Genomic DNA, 21,663 nt, shown 5'->3' on the forward strand with positions numbered 1-21,663 from the left:
GAATGCTGTTGTTGGAAATGCACTAAATATATGTTGTGAATAGTGTAATACTATTATATACAGTACCAAATATTATATATGCCATACACTATACTAATATTATATACTATACTAAATATTATATATTACATGTACTATTTTATATACTACATATTACATATACTATACTAAATACTATTATATACAGTACTAACTAGTATGCATATTTTATATACTATAGTATTATGTATTACATATACTATAGTCCACATTATATACTACAAACTATATTGTATACTACATATATATACACACACTATAGTATTATATACTATACTAAATACCATTATATACAGTACTAAATATTATATATTACACTATATTATATACTACGTTATATATATACTATATTATTATATACAGTACTAAATATTATATATTACACTATATTATATGTACTATACTATTATATATTACATATACTATATTCCACATTATATACTACATACTATATATACACTATAATACAAACTATAGTGTATACTACATATTATATATACACTATACTATACTAAATACTATTATATACAGTAATAAATATATATTACACTATATTATATACTACATTATATATACTATATACTATTATATACAGTACTAAATAGTATGCATATTACATATACTATACTATTATTATATATTACATATACCATTTACTATATTGTATACTACATATTATATACTATACTAAATACTATTGTATACACTACTAAATATTATATATTACATATACTATATTATATACTGCATATTATATATACACTATACTCAATACTACTATATACAGTACTAAATAGTATGCATATGATATATACTATATTATTATACATTACATATACTATTTATTATATACTACATATACTACATACTATATTATATACTACATATTATATATACTATACTAAATACTATTATTTTCTGTACTTAATATTATATATATACACCATATACTATAATATTATTATATATTACATATGCAATATATTTACATATGTGACCCTGGACCACAAAACCAGTCATAAGGGTCAATTTTCGAAATTGAGCTTTATACATCATGTGAAAGCTGAAGAAACAAGCTTTCCATTGATGTATGGTTTGTTAGGACAGGACAATATTGGGTCGAGATTTGACTATTTTAATATCTGGAATCTGAGGGTGCAAAAAAATCAAAATATTGAGAAAATCACCTTTAAAGTTGTCCAAAAGAAGTTCTTACTAATGCATATTACTAATCAAAAATTGAGTTGTGATATATTTACAGTAGGAATTTTACTAAATATCTTCATGGAACATGATCTTTACTTAATTTTCTAATGATTTTTGGCATCAAAGAAAAATCAATAATTTTGACCCATACAATGTATTTTTGGCTATTGCTACACATATATCACAGCGACTTAACACACCACAACGTGGTCCAGGGTCACATATTTGTTAACATGTATATGAGCTATATTTCTTGACAGTTTTATGTTTTAAAATATAATTGACAATATAAACTTTTTGATATACAGGTTGCTTGGAATTGCATTGCTTTGTTTGGAAGTCAGATTTGAACTTTTCAGTAAACATATATAAATATATATAAATATGTTTACATATATAAACTGTGAAGCTCAAGAAATATATAAAATACAGTATTGTATTTCAGGGGCAAGAAAATACATTTCTTACAGTAGGCTACTTTCAATAACACAATTTTTTTTTTCAAAATATATTAATTTTTTTATATAATGCATATAGTTACATACTACTTTATATAATGATTTAATAATATTTCATTTTTTTATTTGAATTGAAATTTTTTTGTATAATGTATAAAATTTTTGATTATTTTTATTTATTTATAATTTTTTTAATATAATTTTATATTATTATTTTTTTACATGTATTTTTGGAACATTGTAATGTATATTATTTGCTGATTTAAAATTAAACTGTATCATGTATATGTGTATATATGTGTCATGTTCACACATGTTAGATAAGAAAATTCCTTCTTCAAATGTACATATTTGAACTTTTTTTTTTTAAATATATGGAGGGCAAAATAAAATTCTAATGCCTTTGAAAATAAATAAATGTTATATAAGCAAATGCATTTCGAAACATTTAAAACTATTTTTTACAGTAAATGTGTAAATCATAATAGCGTACGTAGGGCAAAATAAATTTTAAAATGCTTTAAAAATTAATTTTATGTTTCTGAAATATAATTAAAAGCCGCCCAAAATTATGTTGCTAAAATATATATATAGTCACGTAAATATATTTTAAAAAATTACAGCAAATATATAATGTATTTTGAAATAGATTTAAAACTATTTTTCAAAAAATATATTTAAAAAACTATATATGTATATAATATTTTTTTTTAATATTTTTTCCATATGGGTTACACTGTAAAGGTGTTTAATATTTTTGAAAATGTTTTTTTTGTTGTTGTTGCTTTTTTCTTTATTGGTTATGTTCCCTGTATATTATATATATATATATATAAAATGCAAAATATAAATGCTTTAAAAATAAATGTATATTTGGAAACTATATTTAAAAAAAAACTGGCAAAAACAGAAAATATGCATGTAACATTTTAAAATATATTTTAGTATATATACATATTTTTGTATATTATGAAATAGAATTACAAAGATTTTTGAAACTCTGTTTTTCCGTATGGTTTAAGTTGTCAATCCTTCAGTAGGAGCTTCAGTGGTGGATTCACTCTGGCTGCGTCCCAATTCCTCTTTCATCATCTCCTCATGTATCCAAGGTAAGTAGTTTCCCAGTCTGGTGTAAACGCCGTATTTGCCCTCGGCCGCGCATCTCTCGCCCCAGCTCACCACCCCGGCCAGAAACCAGGTGCCCCTGTAGTTGACTATGAAGGGTCCGCCGCTGTCGCCGGTGCAGGCGTCCATCTCCTCCATCAGGTATCCGGCGCAGAACATGTTATCGGTGATGGCGTGCTCAGTAGAGTTGATGCAGCTCATCTGATCGGCCACCGGCAGCATCACCTTCCTCAGGAAGCGGGACGAGCGCCGCAGGAAGCCCGTGGCGCCCCATCCCGACACAAGGCCCTGCTCTCCGGGCTTCAACAGGCGCGTGGCCAGGTTGGCGTCAGGTAGGCAAGCCGGGACGGCGAACGGACCAAGAGTGACAGGACGGGACAGGTAGAGTAGAGCGATGTCGCTGTCGAAGGTGTACTCGTGGAAATGCGGGTGGAGGACGACCTTCTGCACCTTGATCTGCTGCTCGTCTTTATCGGGACGCATCTTATCGTAGTCTCCTGCGGGAATGTTACAAACACACGTCTGGATTCAGCACAAAATCTAACTGAACTGGTCCCAGTTTGATGATGATATCCATATGCATATATATATATATATATATATTAAAAAAAAACCTTACTTTAACTTCAGTTAGTTGCTAAGGTAACATTACTCATTTTAAAACTATTAACTAAACCTCTACAGTTTACAGTACTTTATTATATTACTATATATTATATACTGTATATGCCATATACTATATACTATATGCTATACTATATACTACTTATAATACACTACAGTATACTAAATACTACTATATACAGTACTAAATATTTTTATGTATTATACCATTATATACTACACATTCATATATGCTAAATATTATATAAACTATACTATTATTATATGATACATACACTACATACTATTATATACTACAGAAGTATACTATACTAAATACTATTATATACAGTACTAAATATTATGTCATACTATTCTACTATTATATATATTACATATACTATATTATATACTATACTAAATACTAGTATATGCAGTACTAAATATTACATATGCCATATACTATAGTAAATACTAGTATATACAGTAGTATATATATATATGCTATATACTCTATTATTATATATTACCTATACTATGTACTATATTATATACTGTATATTATATGTCCTATACTATACTAAATACTATTATATTATAATACTATTATATACACTATATACTACATATTATATATTCTATACCAAGTACTATTATATACTGTACTAAATATTATATATGCTATTTACTATACTATTCTTATACATTACACATACTAAATACTATATTATATACATATTTTATATATAGTAAATATTACATACAGTACTACATAATATATATATATATATGTCATATACTATACTATAATTATATATTACATATACTATATTATATACTACATTATATAATATATTTTACTAAATACCATTATGTACAGTACCAAATATTATACATACTATTATTATATAATATATATACTATATACTACATTATATATTATACTAAATACTATTATGTACAATACTAAATATTATGCAAATGCTATATACTATACTATAACATATACTATTATTATATATTACTATTATATTACTATTTACTATAGTACTATTTACTATATTATACACTATACGAAATACTATTAAATATAGTACTAAATATATATTATATATTATACTACATATATACATATACACACACACACACACACACACACATATATATATATATTATATATTATATATACATATTATACATATTACATATTATATATACACTATACTATACTAAATACTATTGTTAAACTACTAATTTCTCATTTTAAAACTAAAAAAACTATACGGTTTAGAGTTCCATATTATAGTACTACATATAAAAATACATGATTAAACAACACAAAATTACTAAAACTTTTACTAAAATTAATGAATGAAGCCAATTAAAAATGAAGATATGTGAAAGTATCTTCTTAAACTTACAAAATTTACATAACTTGCTGAAATGCATTAATACTGTAACACAACCTGTCACAAACGTCTCACCGATGGTCACGTGATGTGGTGTTTGCTGAAGACAGTGAGCTGCCGTCACGACCCAGCGCTGATTGATCAGAGTGCCGCCGCAGAAACCGTGCTCATCCTTACGACGCAACAGAACCTGCAGATGATACAGAACACTTCATTCACCGCATGCTCTTCATTCAGAGTGATGACTGTCTCCTAAATGATCAGAGTAAAGCAGAAAGCTCGTCTAAATGTCAGATTTGACCCACCTGCCACGGACTCCCGCCCTGACCCTGCAGCTGACCGCCAACGATACGCGTGTCCTCGTTCACGCCGCTGATGTCACTTCCTGTGTCAGACGGCTCATCCTCTGACTCAGGATTGGTTTGGTTTGACGAGTGAGTGGAGTTATCCAAAGAACTGTTATTATGTAATGAGTGGGAGGAGTTTGTTGTGATGTGGGTGTGGTTTGCATAATCAGCATCTGTGAGGTTTATATCATCCAGTGAACGAGACATGATCCCACCAACCCACTGCTTCCCACACGGATACTGCACTAACACACACACAGATATATTTCATCAGGTAAACTGTGTAAAAATATATATATATATATATATTTCACAAAAGTTTTAGGAAAATATATGATTATTATTAATAATAACTTATTAGTGTACAAAAAAAGAAGAAATTCAAGACTTTACAAAAACTGAAATTAAATTAAATGTTAAAAAAATAATATTACAAATATAAACTTATTTAATTTAGCTACCAAAGCTACATGTATCATTTTTCTCACTGAAGTACTAAAATAAACAAAACTAAAACAGCAAAAATAAAACTTCATAGACATTAAAAAAGACTACTAAAAACGACTAAATACATAAATAAATAAATAAAATCTAATACAAATCTCTTTCTCTATATAAATGCTAATATATGAATGATACTATCACAATATATATTTATTATATTATATTATACATATATATGTATTTATTTTTATATTTTATTATATATAAAATATATGTATGTGTGTGTAAATTTTATAAATATAAACTTTAAACATATATATGATTATATTTGTCTTTAATGTAATGAAATATACAAATCTAATGGGAATATATATATATATATATGTATATGTTAATGGTCCTAAATGCTTTTATTTTTGCCCAAATTGTTAATTTCTTTGATTTTAAAACTATACTATACTACATACTATCATATACAGTACTAAATATTATATATATATATATATATATATATATATATACTATTATTATATATTACACACATATACTACATTATATACACCACATATATACATATATACATACACACACAAATAAATACATACATACATATATCTACATATATACACACACACACACACACACACACACATATATATATATATATATACATAAACACATATATATACACACACACACATACACACACACACACACACACACACACACACACACACATATATATATATATATATATATATATACACACATACACTACCGTTCAAAAGTTTGGGGTCAGTACATTTTTATTGTTTCTTTTTTTCTTTTTTTTTTTTTTTTTTTTTTTTTTTAAGAAATTAATACTTTTATTCACCAAGGATGTATTAAATTAATAATTAAAAGTTTATTAAAAGTTAATAATAAATAATTTACATTGTTATAAAATATTTATATTTTGAATAAACACTGTACTTTTTAAACTTGTTATTCATGAAAGAATCCCGAAAAAAAAAATCACAGGTTCCAAAAAATATTTGGCAGCACAACTGTTGATATTATCCAACACTGATCATTCTAATAATAAATCCGCATATTAGAATGATTTCTGAAGGATCATGTGACACTTAAGACTGGAGTAACAGCTGATAAAAATTCAGCTTTTCATCACAGGAATAAATTATATTTTAAAGTATGTTAAAATAAAAAACATTATTTTATATTGTAAAAACATTTTGCAATATTACTGTTTTTTTTCTATATTTTTAATCAAATAAATGCAGCCTTGATGAGCATAAGAGACTTCTTTAAAGACTATTACAAGTCTTACTGACCCCAAACTTTTGAACGGTAGTGTACATATATATATATATGTGTGTGTGTGTGTGTGTGTGTATATATATATAATATATATAAATATGTATATATATATATATAAATTTATATATATATATATATATATATATATATACATACATACATACACACACATATATACACATACATACATATATATAGATACACACACACACACACACACATATATATATACACACATATATATATATATGCTGTATACTATGCAATTACACATTATATATATTCTATATTATATACTACATACTATATACTGTATATACACTACATATTATATATACAACATTCAATACTAGTATATACAGTGCTTAATATTTTATTATATATATATATATGTGTGCGTGTGTGTGTATGTCATATACTATACTATTATATATTACATATGCTATATACATTATATACCACGTTATATACACTATACTATACACTATTAACTACATACTACATATACACTATAATATACTAAATACTATTGTATACAGTACTAAATATTGTATATGCCATACACTATACTACTATTATATATTACATATACTTTATACTATATAATCTACTACATTATATAGTATATTATACTAAATACTATTATAAAATTAAAATTAGCAACCCAATATGGTAAGGTCTCCTATGAATAAATAAGTAAATAAATACATACACAAACAAACATAATAATAACTATAAATAAATAAATAAATTCTACTCTTACAAGCTTTTCAGTTTGTACCTGCTGGATTGCAGCTGCGTCCGTCTTCATCCAGCTGGTAACCGTCTGCGCAGCTGCACACGACACCCGCCGTCTGCTCTGACTGACTGCAGTAGTGCAGACACCCTCCGTTCTTATATTTACAGTCAAACACCTCTGAAATCATACAAATCTACTGTCTGTTTGAAGTAGTCAACTAGTCAAACTATTTTTGGATTATTTTGCAAACGCTGCGTCCAGTGTGATGTTCGCAGTGAACCTGTTTGACAGTTGTTCCCGCTGTACTGTGGAGGACAGAGACACTCGAGCACGCCGCGGCTCTCGCTGCAGATTCCTCCGTTCAGACACGGGTTAAAGCGACACAGATTCAGATCTACACATGACAACAACACATTTAACTCCATCATAATCTGCCAGGATGACATGTCAGAGTTCATTCAGAAAATATTTCAGAGTGTTTTTAATTAAAGGGGTTAATAAAGAAAAGTCTTACTCTGATATTTGTACCAGAACTCCATCTAGAAGAACAAAAGAACATGAAAGTCAGACAATGATGTGACTGAGTTCTTAAAAATAAAAGTTCCATTTAGAACTACAGAGGGTTTTAAAGAGGTGTGACATCACAGAAGAGTCTTTAAGAGACACGAAGATCTTTTTATTCTCTAGTTCCTCAGAAATCCATTTCTATGTTCTGCTGCTTCAAAGCAGTGCTTCTTAAAATGATCTAACCCGGTAAAGACTGACATATGAAGAAACAAATAATATTTATTATTTATAATAATATTATATAATATTTTTTAATGAAAAAGTGAAATGAAAAATTTTAGACAAAATATTTTTTAAAAGTTTGCATACATGTTTTTTTGCTGAGTATCATATGTGACCCTGGACCACAAAACCAGTGTTAAGTATCACGGGTATATTTGTAGCAGTAGCCAAAAATACATTGCATGGGTCAAAATGATCGATTTTTCATTTATGAAAAATGATTTATCAAAAATCATTAGGATATTAAGTAAAGATCATGTTCCATGAAGATATTTTGTCAAGTTCTTACCGTGAATATATGAAAACTTAATTTTTGATTAGTAATATGCATTGCTAAGAACTTCATTTGGACACTTTTAAAGGTGATTTTCTCAATATTTTTATTTTTTTGCATCCTCAGATATCAGATTTTCAAATAATTTGGCCAAATATTGTCCTAGCCTAACAAACCATACATCAATGGAAAGCTTATTTATTCAGATTTCAGATGATGTATAGATCTCAATAAAACAAAAAAAAAATTGGCCTTTTTGACTGGTTTTGTGGTCCAGGGTCACATATTTGCTTCATCAAGCTTTTATTGCACATACAGTCTGATACAGTGAAAATATGGAGAAAAACAGCTCAATTTTATTCAGAGACTCAAACAGAGCAAAAATATGCAATTAAGTAGAGAAAAAAAATCTGAAGCTTGTAATGTAAATCTTTCTAACAGTATAGCAGATATGTACATAACATATATATATATATATATATATATATATAAAATGAAAAACACTCTGTATCTCCAATTATGTCTTTGTAAAATGAGACTCAAATTTAATCAAAACATAATGCAATGCAAGAATATCAAGATATAATCAGAGGTGGATGTATGTGTAAATTTTAAAAGTGGGATTTCTAGACTAGGAAAAGCCACGGAAAATAATAAAATCTTAAAAAGTCATGGATAATTGATTAAAAATAGAGTTCACTATGTCAAACTCTGAAATATTTTGTTGGTAGAAATTGCTATTTTGTGAGTCTCATATAATAATAAAACAACAACAACAACAACAAAAAAACAAAATAAAAAAAAGGTAAAAAAAAAAACAAACAAACCCAGAAACCAAAACTCTGACCTCATGAACTCTGATCACGATATTTAATAATCTCCAAAGAACCATATATAAACACAAGAACACTAATATACAGATTAGAATAAAACTAGTGAATTTGTGTGACTGTACCGTCTTCTCTCTGCTCTGAAATATCTCAGACGCCTCCTCAAGAGAGCAGCGCTCCTCATAACACTCCCGCTCCAGATTCCCGGGTTTAATCTCCTCCAGGAAGGCGTTTGCCCTTCGGTTCCTCAGCAGATGAACGGCATCGCGCCTGTCCAGAAACACTAAATACCACGCACACACGCTTTAAATACAACACGTCTGATCAAAGATAGATAGATAGATAGATAGATACATAGATCACCTGGTGACTGGAGCGCTGAGGTCAGATGAATTAAGAGTAGAATAATCCAGCTCATGGATTCGGACATCAAGAAACCGCAGATCTGATGTAAATCAACCTGTTTGATATATTAATGTAAAAGGTCCGTTCACAATAACATTAAAAACATTCTTAGAGCATTATTCTCGAAGCGTTTTCATTGTTATTTTTACTTGCTGAATGCTCTTGTAATGTTGAGAGAAAATGTTCTGAGATCAACATTCTAGAAATGTCTTTATGATATTATTTGTACTTCTAAAACTTTAGAAAAATGTTTGCAACCTTTAAATAATGTTTAAATAATGACAAGAAAACGACATTTTAGAATGTTCTTAGAATTCTTAGAATGTTACAAATTAACATTCAAATAATGTTCAAACAATAGAACGTTTAATTAAAAAACCTTTAATGTTCTAATCACGAAAAAAAACTATATTTTTATGTTCTTAGAATGTAAAAAATAAACGTTTAAAAAGATGAAAAATTAGTAGGACATTGTATGAAATGTTTTTGTAACTATTACATAATGACATCAAAATTGGACAATTCAACATTTTAGAAACATTTCAAAACGCTTTTATAACCTGATTTTTCGTCTGTTTATGTGCAGACTAATATAGTTATTTCAATTTGCTATAGTTATTCTCGGTGTGAACAGGCCTTAATGATAATGAACTTTTAAATTATTCAAATTAAGTAAAAATACAAAAAATACTGGAATACAGTTTGCGTTTCTGGTGTGAACGGGCTCAAAAATTTTTTCAGCAGTATAGTTTGTTTACAGTAAACCTTTACATGAACATAATCCACTTAAAAATGATATCCAAAATCTCTCCTTTTATACAGAATACATTCAAGCACAGATTTCTTTGTATAGTTTTTGATTCTTTTGAATAATCTTGAGTATTTGCTCACCTTGTTGAGGGTTTCAGTCGACTTATATCAGTCCAGAGGAGCTTCACTTCTACTATTTCAGTATTTCTGAGGACAGTTTTATCACATTTCTCCTAATCAAACGGTCTTGATGACAACCAGAAGCAAATAGTCTTAAACAAAATCATTATTTGTACTGCGCTTCAACATCGACCTTTAGACAGACAGTGTTTACACACATATGAACACACACACAACTGCACAAACTCTCTTCAATCAGCATAAACACTACTGCTGAACAATAATGATTTAAAATTAAACCAGATCACTGTAGATCCTAAAATGTAATATGTTTATCAGCATATATACAGTAGTTTTGGGGAAAGTTACACTACCAGTCAAACGTTTTTGAACAGTAAGATTTTTAATGTTATTTTTTAAAAGAAGTCTGTTCTGCTCACCAAACCTGCATTTATTTGATTCAAAGTACAGCAAAAACAGTAAAATTTTGAAATATTTGTACTATTTAAAATAACTGTTTTTTATTTGAATATATTTAAAAATATAATTTATTCTTGTGATTTCAAAGCTGAATTTTTTAATTTCATAATCTTTTAGAAATCATTCTAATATTCTGATTTGCTGCTCAAAAACATTTATTATTATTATTATTATTATTACGTCGAAAACAGTTGAGTAGACTTTTTTCACGTTTCTTTGATGAACAGAAAGTTCAGAAGAACAGCATTTATCTGAAATAGTAATCTTTTGTAACATCATAAATGTCTTTATCATCACTTTTGATCAATTTAAAGCATCCTTGCTAAATAAAAGTATTAATTTCTAGAAAAATTATACTGACTCCAAGCTGTTACAAAATGCTACAAATGTTACAATAACTTTTTATTTCAGATAAATGTTGATTTTTTTATCTTTCTACTCATCAAAGGATGCTGAAAAAAATACTGTTTTAAATATTGATAATAATAATAATAATAATATTTCTTTAACAGCAAATCAGCAGATTTGAATGAAGGATCATGTGACACTGAAGACTGAAGTAAAAAAGTCAGATTTGATCACAGGAATAAATTACATTTTAAAATAAATTCAAATAGAAAACAGTAATTTTAAATAGTAAAAATATTTCACAATTTTACTTTTTAAGTACAAACAAATGCAGGCTTGGTGAGCAGAAGAGACATCTTTAAAAAAAAATCTTACTGTTCAAAAACTTTTGACTGGTAGTTAAAAAATGTGAAAATTTCAGCATTTAGATATTACAAATATATCATAATCAATTTTTATTGTTAAATAAAACTAATACTTTTGAAATGCAAAGTAAAAAAAATGAACGGTAACTATTTATAATTAATTAAAAAAAAAGTTATAGTAATAGTATAGTATAGTTATTATTAATAAAACAATCACTATTAAAAAGCATTTTTGTTAACTGAAATTAAATTAAAATATAAACATCAGAAGAAATATACAAAAAAATAGAAATGTTTCCTTGTAAATAAAATAAGTACTAAAATTGAATACATTTTACTAAATGATATAACTTAATATAAATATAACATAATATATATATATATATGTATAAATTATATTAAATCAATTATAAAACTTAATTATATATTAATTACTAAAACTGAATTATATATTTAGTATTTATAAATTTACTAAAACAAACATATTCCATATTGTTATTATAAAATTAACACTGGTAAAAACATTTTTGTTATTCAAATATATAAAATATATAAACAAATATTAAATGAAAAACTTAAACGTAAGCAAACATTAATTTTTACTACTAGTACTAAATTAGTCAAACTATTAAAATTGCAACCAAAAAATAAATAGACTGGTAGTGTACTTTTAAAAGTAATACAATGTTGCATTACTCCACAAAAGAAATTACTTTTTATGGAAGGTAATCCATTTTGATACTTTTGTGTTACTTTTTATCACCTGCATGGGCTGGGCTTGTTTATTTGTTTTTTTAATAACAAAAAGTTTGAAAGTAATGTGTTACTTTACAAAAGTAATCTGATTACATATCCTGCATTACTTGTAACGTGCCACTCCCAACACTGTATATATGTTTATATTTAAAGAAAAAACACAAGTGAGATTTGGGCAAAAGAATGTTTTAATTCACATTCTATTCTACAAGTAGTTACATTATTTACAGTATTTTAAAAAAACAACCAAACAAATGATCAGAATGAACAGTGAACGTGTTAATATCTCAAACGTTTCTCAGTAATCCTTCATATAACATAGAGGACAGTATGCAACTACCTGTTTGAAAGCAGCACCCGATTGAAGTGGATTCTTTCATACTCCACGATGAGACCTACGCTATGGATTAGACTCTATCTGTAGTGTTTTAGAGGTAGACTACGGCTCTAGTCAGTAGTGCTGAATTAGGGTTGTTAAGACAAATCAATGTAAGACTTTTCTTTCATATGAAACTCAGCAGTCAAACCTCTCGTCCAAAATCGAAGGCCACGCCGTCCAACTCTGCGGCCGCACACTTGTTCCTCTGCCATTCCAGTGTTAGAAAGCAATAAAAGCCGTATTCGAATCAAACGAAGCATCATGCACATTCAGATATTTTCTCTGGAGGAGGTGATGGGGTTTGAGAAATACGTGATTTTGGGGCCCGTTTATCCGCCTGCAGCGAAGCCAGTTCATCGTCACGACTTAAAAAATGAACAAGCAAACAGGCAATATGAAAAACAAGGGCGCGGGGGGACGTTAACGGAGCAGTTTTAGTTGGCATCAGCTGAACTCGGTTATAAAAGAGTTTGATTTGGCCCGTCGCGTCAGACGAGCGACCCGGCTCTGCTCTGCGCCGGCACCATGACGGGTACGGCGCCCATGCGCTCTAGCGTGGCTTGGCTCACGGCGTACGAGTGCGTGTGCTGCTGCCCGTGCGTCGCGGCCGGCGCGGTGGCGACGGGCGGGCGGAGGCACAGCGAGCCGTTACTGCGGGCCATGACGGGCGGCGAGGGGGCGGAGTTTGTGGTGACCACCAGAGTCTTGGGCGGCGGCAGGGTGTGGCTGCCGTTGGCGTAGGCGGGCCGCGAGGGCGCGTTTCCCGGCGCGGCCGAGCCGCCGGTGAAGGTCTGCCGCGTGTCGCCGTTGTAGCGCGTGTAGGAGTTGGTGTCGTAGTTGGGTTTGGGATTGTGCCAGTAGCGGCTGTTGTAGGTGTTGGTGGACGTCAGAGTGTCGTTCTCTGAAGACGAGGCGTCCGCCTGGAACGCTTTGACCGATGACGATCTCTTCGGAGGAAGGTCGTCCTCCCTGTGTAAGGTAGGATGGAAAGATTGCAATTCATCAAAGAATTAAATCTTACATTTCAAAACTTTTTAGAACAGGGGAAATTTCTGGGAATATTACAAGTAGGGTTGCAAAGGGCCGGAAAATTTCCATGGGAACTTCATATGGGGAATTTTGAAAATATTCCAATTTGGAATCTTGACAGGAATTTATGGATTTAATTAGAAATTTGGAGAAACCGTTTCATAAACATGTATAAATGTAAACATTTTGTTTGATCATAAGCTGACATGCATACTAATACAAATCTTAAAAATGACATTTTTGGATTTTTTTAAAAATCTGTGATGCTTTTTTCAGGATTCATTGAAAAACAAAAACTTACAGAACTTAAGAACAGCATTTATTCAAAAGGGGACTGTTTGTGGGGGAGGGTCATTTTTAGACAGTTTTTTAATTATTATCTCACCTAAATGTTTGCTCAGTCAGTTTTTAAAATGGTATAATTTAGTTGCACAGTAACTTACACACAGCAAAAGGAAGACTTAAACATATATATATATATTTTTTTTTTTGTAATATTTGTTATTTACATGAATACTCACCTAGATGGACATTTTGATATTTTGTGTGCAGGATTCAAAAAATGGTCTGTGCATGTTATGGAGGAACGCACAGTGCGTGTAGGGTGTGTGGCCTCAATAGCACTGCAGTAAACAGTGTGCTGTGGAACAATGTGTAGGGTAGAAATTCAACTGAAATTGCATTAAATCTGGTTGTTTTAACAAAGATTATACTGCAAGATGCTACATTTAAGTTCCCAGTTCCTGCAATTCTGAAAATTCCTAGTTTATCCCCATTATTTCCTGTTAATTCCCATATATTTCCATTAATTCCCATGGAAAGCTTCCAGTCTTGAAAATTTGGTATGTCCAAATATGTTCTGCTGTAAAATAAAATATAATAAACAGAGGACGCCCAGCTAACAGTGAACAAAGTTATATAAATAACAAAATGTTTTTTAATTAATGTTTATGAAACTTTCTCAAAACATTATTAATTTATAATACATATTCTCATAATGTTTAGATGAAACATTTTTAGAACATTATTTTTGGAACATTCTCATGCTGTTATTTTTATTTTATAAATGTTCTTATAACGCTGAGAGAAAATGTTCTGAGATCAACATTTTTGGAATGTTGCTACAATGTTATTTGTACTTGATGAACATTCTAAGAAACATTTTGCAACCTTTAAATACCGGTCTAATCATAAGAAAACTGGACTTTAACATTCCTAAAATATTAAAAACAAACATTCAAATAACATGAGTAGAATGTTTTAAGAAACATTTTAGTCACCTTTGAATAACATTTTTAGAATATTAAAAATAAATGTTCAAATAATGTTATATTTTGGGTGAATAAAAGGTCAGTAGAATGTTGTAAGAAACGTTTTTGTAACCTTTAATTAACGTTATAGTCACAACAAGAAAACTGGGCATTTCAACATTTAAGAAACATTTCAAAACAATGTTATAACCTAAATGTGTTACTTGGGTAATCATCCTTTACTGTGGATGCTAATATTGACCTTCCAGAGAGCAAATCGTTCGTTCTGAGTTCTCTTTTGAGTCACCGAATCAATGAATCATTCAGTTCATTCATTCAGTCAATAAATGATTCCTCAGTGAATTGTTCAGTAAATCTTCTGGTGTTGTTTCTGTTAACTAAAACTATTAAAAATGGTTTTCATTAATTGAAAAAAATTTGAAATAAAATAAAATATTAAACTGTCCTCACTGTGTAAGATGGTTTCACATAAAATTCAATAAATTCAGCATACTGTATAATTAGATATAATAATTTTAAAATTGGGTTTTCCAAGTCTGTTAAAGTAAAAAATACAATTTTTTAATTTTATTCTGACGTAAAATGGTTCATTAGCTATATAATGACCCAGTGACTTTAACTCACAGAAATGATAAATCAGTCACCAATAAAAGAATAAAATTCTCAGTGAATCGTTCAGTAAATGTTCTGGTTGTTAGTGTTGTTATTGTGAATCATATTGTGAATCATTTGATTCTGCTGATGTTTGGTGTTGTTGAAGAGTCACCTGATCTCGTTGGGAATCTCCTCCTCCTCATATTTGTTCTTGTTTCTCCAGTAGAAGAGCGTGACGACCACCAGTAAAGAGCAGATGATGAGCGCCAGAATTCCGGTGGCGATGGTTCCTGCGATCAGACCCACGCTCTGAGGCTGCGCTGTCAAACATCAGACACAGAGAGACGGCTGTGAGATCGCATTTGAGATAGAGTGTGTCCCTAATGATGTTTAATGGGATGCTGACACTAGGAGTGTACGAAACTACACGTGTCAATCTGATTATTGCTGTGTGAGCTCCCAAAATCACTGCAAGTGAGGGTGAACACAGGGTGCTGTGATTTACAGAAAAATGTGGACCGAATCGTGGAGTTCTGTCATGAAAATGGAATTTACAGTATAATGTGGCTAATTTTGAAAAAAGTAGGGCTGTATATCATGATATGGGCTATCTGTAAATTTTAAACTGCCAAAAAAAACCAAACAAACAAACAGAATTTGGGAAAAATTAAGTATCACTGAAGCCTAAAAATTTATTAATTCATTTTTTTTGTTAAACTTTGAATAAATTGTTAAATTGTCAGTTTAATGATTTACATAAATGTTTGATCACTTAAATTTTATTTAATTGCAATATGGACTACAGTCTGTGAACCTTAAACTACATAACATTATTGTCAAAAACACACAGGAACTCAAAAGCCTCCACTACAACACGTCAAAAGACTATTAAACGCTATAAAACTAAAACTATTAAAAATCACATTAAATACAAACATAAGATGAAAAATTTAAATTAAAAAAGCTTTGGCAACTAACTGAAATAAAATAAGTGTAAGTTCAAGCACTAAAATTGCCCAAACTAAACCTGAAATAAAAACAAATTAAAGCTTAAAAAAGAGAGAAAAAAAAACAAAACAATAAAATAAAATAAAATTTAAACTGAAAATATACAAATAAAAGCTAGTTCAAAACACTAATAAATAATATAATGCTAATGTTAATATACATTTTTTTAGCTGTGAATGTTTTAGCACACAAAAAAAGTTCAGTTTAACTTTAAGTTGTGACACAAATATAATACTCAAAGTAATAATAATTATTTTTATTTTTATCTTAATTTGTCTTCCATGTTTTAATTTTAACAGTAAAACTCTGTTATGTAGCACTTTGTTAGCCAAAAATAAATATAAAAATAAATACATTAATTAATTAAAGGAATTGTTACATTTTCTTTTAATTACATCTTTAAAAAAAAATCATTAAATTGCCTTTGTTTGAATACTATTGTTTTGATAATAAATTTATATTAAATTATAAAATAAAAAGTAAATAAATAAAAAACGGAATTTGGCAAAAAAAAATTAAATATGCCATGTAACAATTTAATGGTTTATTAGAATTTTAACAATTCTAGGGTAAATGTAAAAAAAATAATAAACTATTAAATTACTACTATTTGCATGAATTCAATTAATTAGATATGGTTTTTGATCATTAAAATGCAATTAAAACATAATTCAAAAAAATGTAAATGTAAACAGAAATGTGGGAAAATAAAACAGAGTTTGTGAAAAAATGTAATGCACTTCATAGGATGATATGAATGCACATGTGGGCTCCAAACTTACGTGCCACGACCTGGAGATTGAGGACGCAGGTGCTCTTTCCGATGGCGTTTGATGCCGTGCACTGATACATTCCAGATGTGCTGGTGCTGATGTTCCTCAATGTGACCGTACCCTGCATCTGATCTGAGCAACACAAAACAACACAACGCCGAGTTATTAAAAACATCTATCTGACAGTAATATGTTAATAGGCATCAATAAACAAAGTTTCCTATGTGAAAACATTAACAGATGACAATGAGAACATTAAATAAGATGAAAATTGATTGTGCTTAAATCATCTCAACCAATTAAGAAACAAAGTTTACATGACCTGACATGTTCTTGACTTATTAAAATAATTATAACACTAGGATTGTGGATGAAATCGCACACAATAACATAACACAGACTCAAAAATAATTACATAAATGCCACTAAAATAAGAAAAATCATTTTTGTGAATCATATTGTTTTAGAAGAGTACAGAGTGATTTGCAGTAAAACTGATGGCCTCTAGATGGCAGTATGATTGTAGTTTTGCATCACTGAGAAAGAAAAATGTCTCTAACAGCTATGAAAGCATTTTGAGGCCAAGCAGATTGATTTATTAAGCATAAAAATATAACAGCCATCTTTAGAATAAGGCTACTGTACCGATACTGTCCACAGACAGTCAACTTTTGTATCTGAAACGTTATTTAAAAGTTAGTTTTGTGTTGTTTGTGCTTCTTATAGTCTGTTAGGGGTCTTTCCTGACCCACCCAAATGTCCCAAAAATACAGTAAAAACTGTAAAATTGTGAAATATTATTACTCTTTAAAATAACTGTTTTCCGTGTGAGTAACTTTTAAAATGTAATTTATTTCTGTGATCAAACCTGAATTTTCAGCATCATTACTCCAGTCTTCAGTGTCACATGATCCTTCAGAAATCATTCTAATATGCTGATTTGCTGCTTAAGAAAAATTTCTGGTTATTATCAGGGTTGAAAACAGTTTTGATACTTAAAAAAAGATTTTTATTCAACAAGGATGCATTAAATTGATCAAAAGTGACAGTAAAGACATTTGTAATGTTAGAAAACATTTCTATTTCAAAAAAATGCTGTTCTTTTAAACTTTCTATTCATCAAAGAGTCGTGAAAAATAAAATGTGTCACAGTTTTCACAAATATATTGTGCAGCACGAGTGTTTTTAACATTGATAATAATCAGAAATGTTTGTTGAGCAGCAAATCAGCATATTAGAATGATTTCTGAAGGATCATGTGACTCTGATGACTGCAGTAATGATGCTGAAAATTCAGATTTGATCATAGAAATAAATTACATTTTAAAATATACTGACATAGAACACAGCTATTTTAAATTTAAAAAATATATCAGTATTTTTACAGTTTTTACTGTATTTTTAATCTAATAAATGCAGTCTTGGTGAGCAGAAGAACAGTCTTTCAAAACATTACATTTTTAAGTGTACTGTAAATAGAGTGGTTTTAGTTGTAGCCGTATTCTAAAGTGTGATGTTTGGAGAGAGCAGGTCAGTTCACCTCACACACCAACACACACACACACACACGGTGGACCGGGATGGGCAGAGGTCACGCCACAGCGGGAGTCAAGAGCTGCGCATTTACCCGAGAACGTAGGGCAAAACGGAATTCCCACGGGCAGGGGTTTAGTACCTTGCATGGCATTGTGGGGCAGTTTGGGCACCGACTCCAGCTTTTCCCAGGCGTAGGTGGGCGTCGGGATGCCCTCGTCCGAACCACACAACAGCATCACGTCGTTGCCCACGTCCAGCGAACCCTGAATCCGACACGACGGGATGGATGGAGGAACTGCAGTGCAGAGAGAGAATAAAGACCAGCATCATATACTGGTGTGCTTCACATCAGCTGTCATAATGGGCAATAATGGGCAAAATAAACTGCAAAATAGCTTGTCTACTAGACGATATGCTCATAGTCAAAAGTGTGGCACTGTAGGACGATGTCTGTGTTTGAAGGTCACACGACAATGCCAACACGATAGATGTAGTATTGCATTGCATTTTAAAATTAAAAAAGCTTACAAACTAAACAAAAATCATAAAAAATTACCAACTGGAAATAAAACTGAATTAAAAATGAATTAAACCTAAAAAGTAATATTTAAAAAATAAATGTATAAGATGGCAAGCACATTACAAATTACAAAATAATAAATAAATAAATAAATAAATAAATAAATAAATAAAATAAAAACTATATATTATAAATGATAAGATGAAAAGCTAAAATGAAAGCTAAAAATATAAAAATAAAAGTTAATTTAAAATATAAATAAAAACATATATAACAGTAAATAAATAATTGCTAAAATAACACTGAAAAATGCATAAAATTGACAAGTTCATTACAAAATGATTACAAATTAAACAAATAAAAACTGAAAACATAAAACGAAAGGTAATTCAAAACATAAATAAAAACTACAATAGTATATAAATAAAACTAAAATAACACTAAAACTGAATTAAAATAAATTAAACTTAAATAGTAATATCTTTTAAAAAAAACTCAAAATGACAAAAAAATATTTCTAAAATTAAAGTATCAAAATATATAAATAAAACTAAAATAGTAAAATTAAAAATAAATGAAACCTAAACAGTAATATTTAAAAGAATAACAAATAAAATGACAAGCACATTGCAAAATGAGAAAAAACCCTAAAAGTAACATGAACATGAACTTATAAATATATAAATAAAACTACTTTGTATATAAATAATAAAATAACACTAAAACCGAAATAAAAATAAATGTAATCTAAATAGTAAGATAAAAATCACATTTTAAAAGTACTAAAACATTACAAAACAAAAAATAAAATAAAAATGACAAATATAAAAATAAAAGCTAATTTAAAATGTAAAATCTATAATAGTATATAAATACTAAAATAACATTGTTTGGGATGCTTTTTTAATAGCTTATTTAATCCAATTTTGCATTATTTAATTTGATTTTGTGTAAAAAAAAAAAAAAATCACTTATCCCCTTATAAAACAAGTCAAGAAAGAGATATTAAAACTGTTGTTTATATTGCTCTCTGGTTCATTCATCACATTGGAAACTGAAGGTCACGTTGCATTGCATTGTGGGATGCAGTAATAAACACACTGTGCTTTGCTGCATACTAAACATCATGGCAAATGAAGAAGGATCATGCATACGTGAACTTTTATGCACTGTACGCACACCACTGTATATCTAGCAGACGTACTAATGACATATGAAGAGTAATACATGCGACTGCTCGTGGTCTTCATCACTCACCCAGCACAGTGAGGCCGATGACGCCGATATTGCGCCCCCCCGCGGTCGGGCAGGTTGTTGACCAGGCACTGGTACGTCCCCGTGTCCGAAAGCTGCGTGTTATTGATGAAGATTGAGGCACTTGTGCTGGGCATGGTGGACACGAAACCCACACGCCCGTTCATGTGATTGGCTAAACTGAACACCTGCCCGCCCTGATAGATGATCACCTGCCAACAACACAAACACATAAGTCACAGTTCATTTACACTTTAGGCAGGTAAAACAGATCATGCATAAAGCCTTAGAATGACTATCAATTCATTTAAAAGCATAATTAAGGCCATACATTTATTTATATAGCTCTTTATACAACACAGACTATTTCAAAGCAGCTTCACAGTAAAAAAACAACAACCAAATTTTAAAATTCATCAATTCTAAAAATAATTTCAACTGTAAAGCAACTCTACAGAAAACAGTATCAGCTTTTTCTTCTCATCTGCTAATTGA

At 29.5% G+C, this 21,663-nt stretch overlaps 2 protein-coding genes across 2 annotated transcripts in view; both read right to left on the minus strand.

The window, feature by feature from the left end:
* Positions 1–2,552: 2,552 nt before the first annotated feature.
* Positions 2,553–11,046, minus strand: LOC127177761 (coagulation factor VII). Its single transcript, XM_051130263.1, has 9 exons — positions 10,877–11,046; positions 9,944–10,040; positions 9,706–9,863; positions 8,202–8,226; positions 7,968–8,081; positions 7,730–7,864; positions 5,146–5,432; positions 4,916–5,030; positions 2,553–3,325 (listed from the first exon to the last, which is right to left on the minus strand). Exons 2-9 carry the CDS (start codon positions 10,008–10,010, stop codon positions 2,721–2,723), a joined length of 1,506 nt encoding a protein of 501 aa, XP_050986220.1. The 5' UTR covers positions 10,011–10,040; positions 10,877–11,046; the 3' UTR covers positions 2,553–2,720.
* Positions 11,047–12,965: 1,919 nt separating this feature from the next.
* Positions 12,966–21,663, minus strand: part of igsf11 (immunoglobulin superfamily member 11) — a 103,527-nt gene continuing 94,829 nt past the window's right edge. Inside the window, 6 exon segments of the mRNA XM_051129937.1 lie at positions 12,966–14,152; positions 16,250–16,397; positions 17,868–17,990; positions 19,534–19,689; positions 21,172–21,214; positions 21,216–21,380. Coding sequence (XP_050985894.1) covers positions 13,672–14,152; positions 16,250–16,397; positions 17,868–17,990; positions 19,534–19,689; positions 21,172–21,214; positions 21,216–21,380 — 1,116 coding nt within the window. The 3' untranslated portion in view covers positions 12,966–13,671.

The sequence above is a fragment of the Labeo rohita genome, chromosome 15 (assembly GCF_022985175.1).
Source record: "Labeo rohita strain BAU-BD-2019 chromosome 15, IGBB_LRoh.1.0, whole genome shotgun sequence".
Lineage (NCBI taxonomy): Eukaryota > Metazoa > Chordata > Actinopteri > Cypriniformes > Cyprinidae > Labeo > Labeo rohita.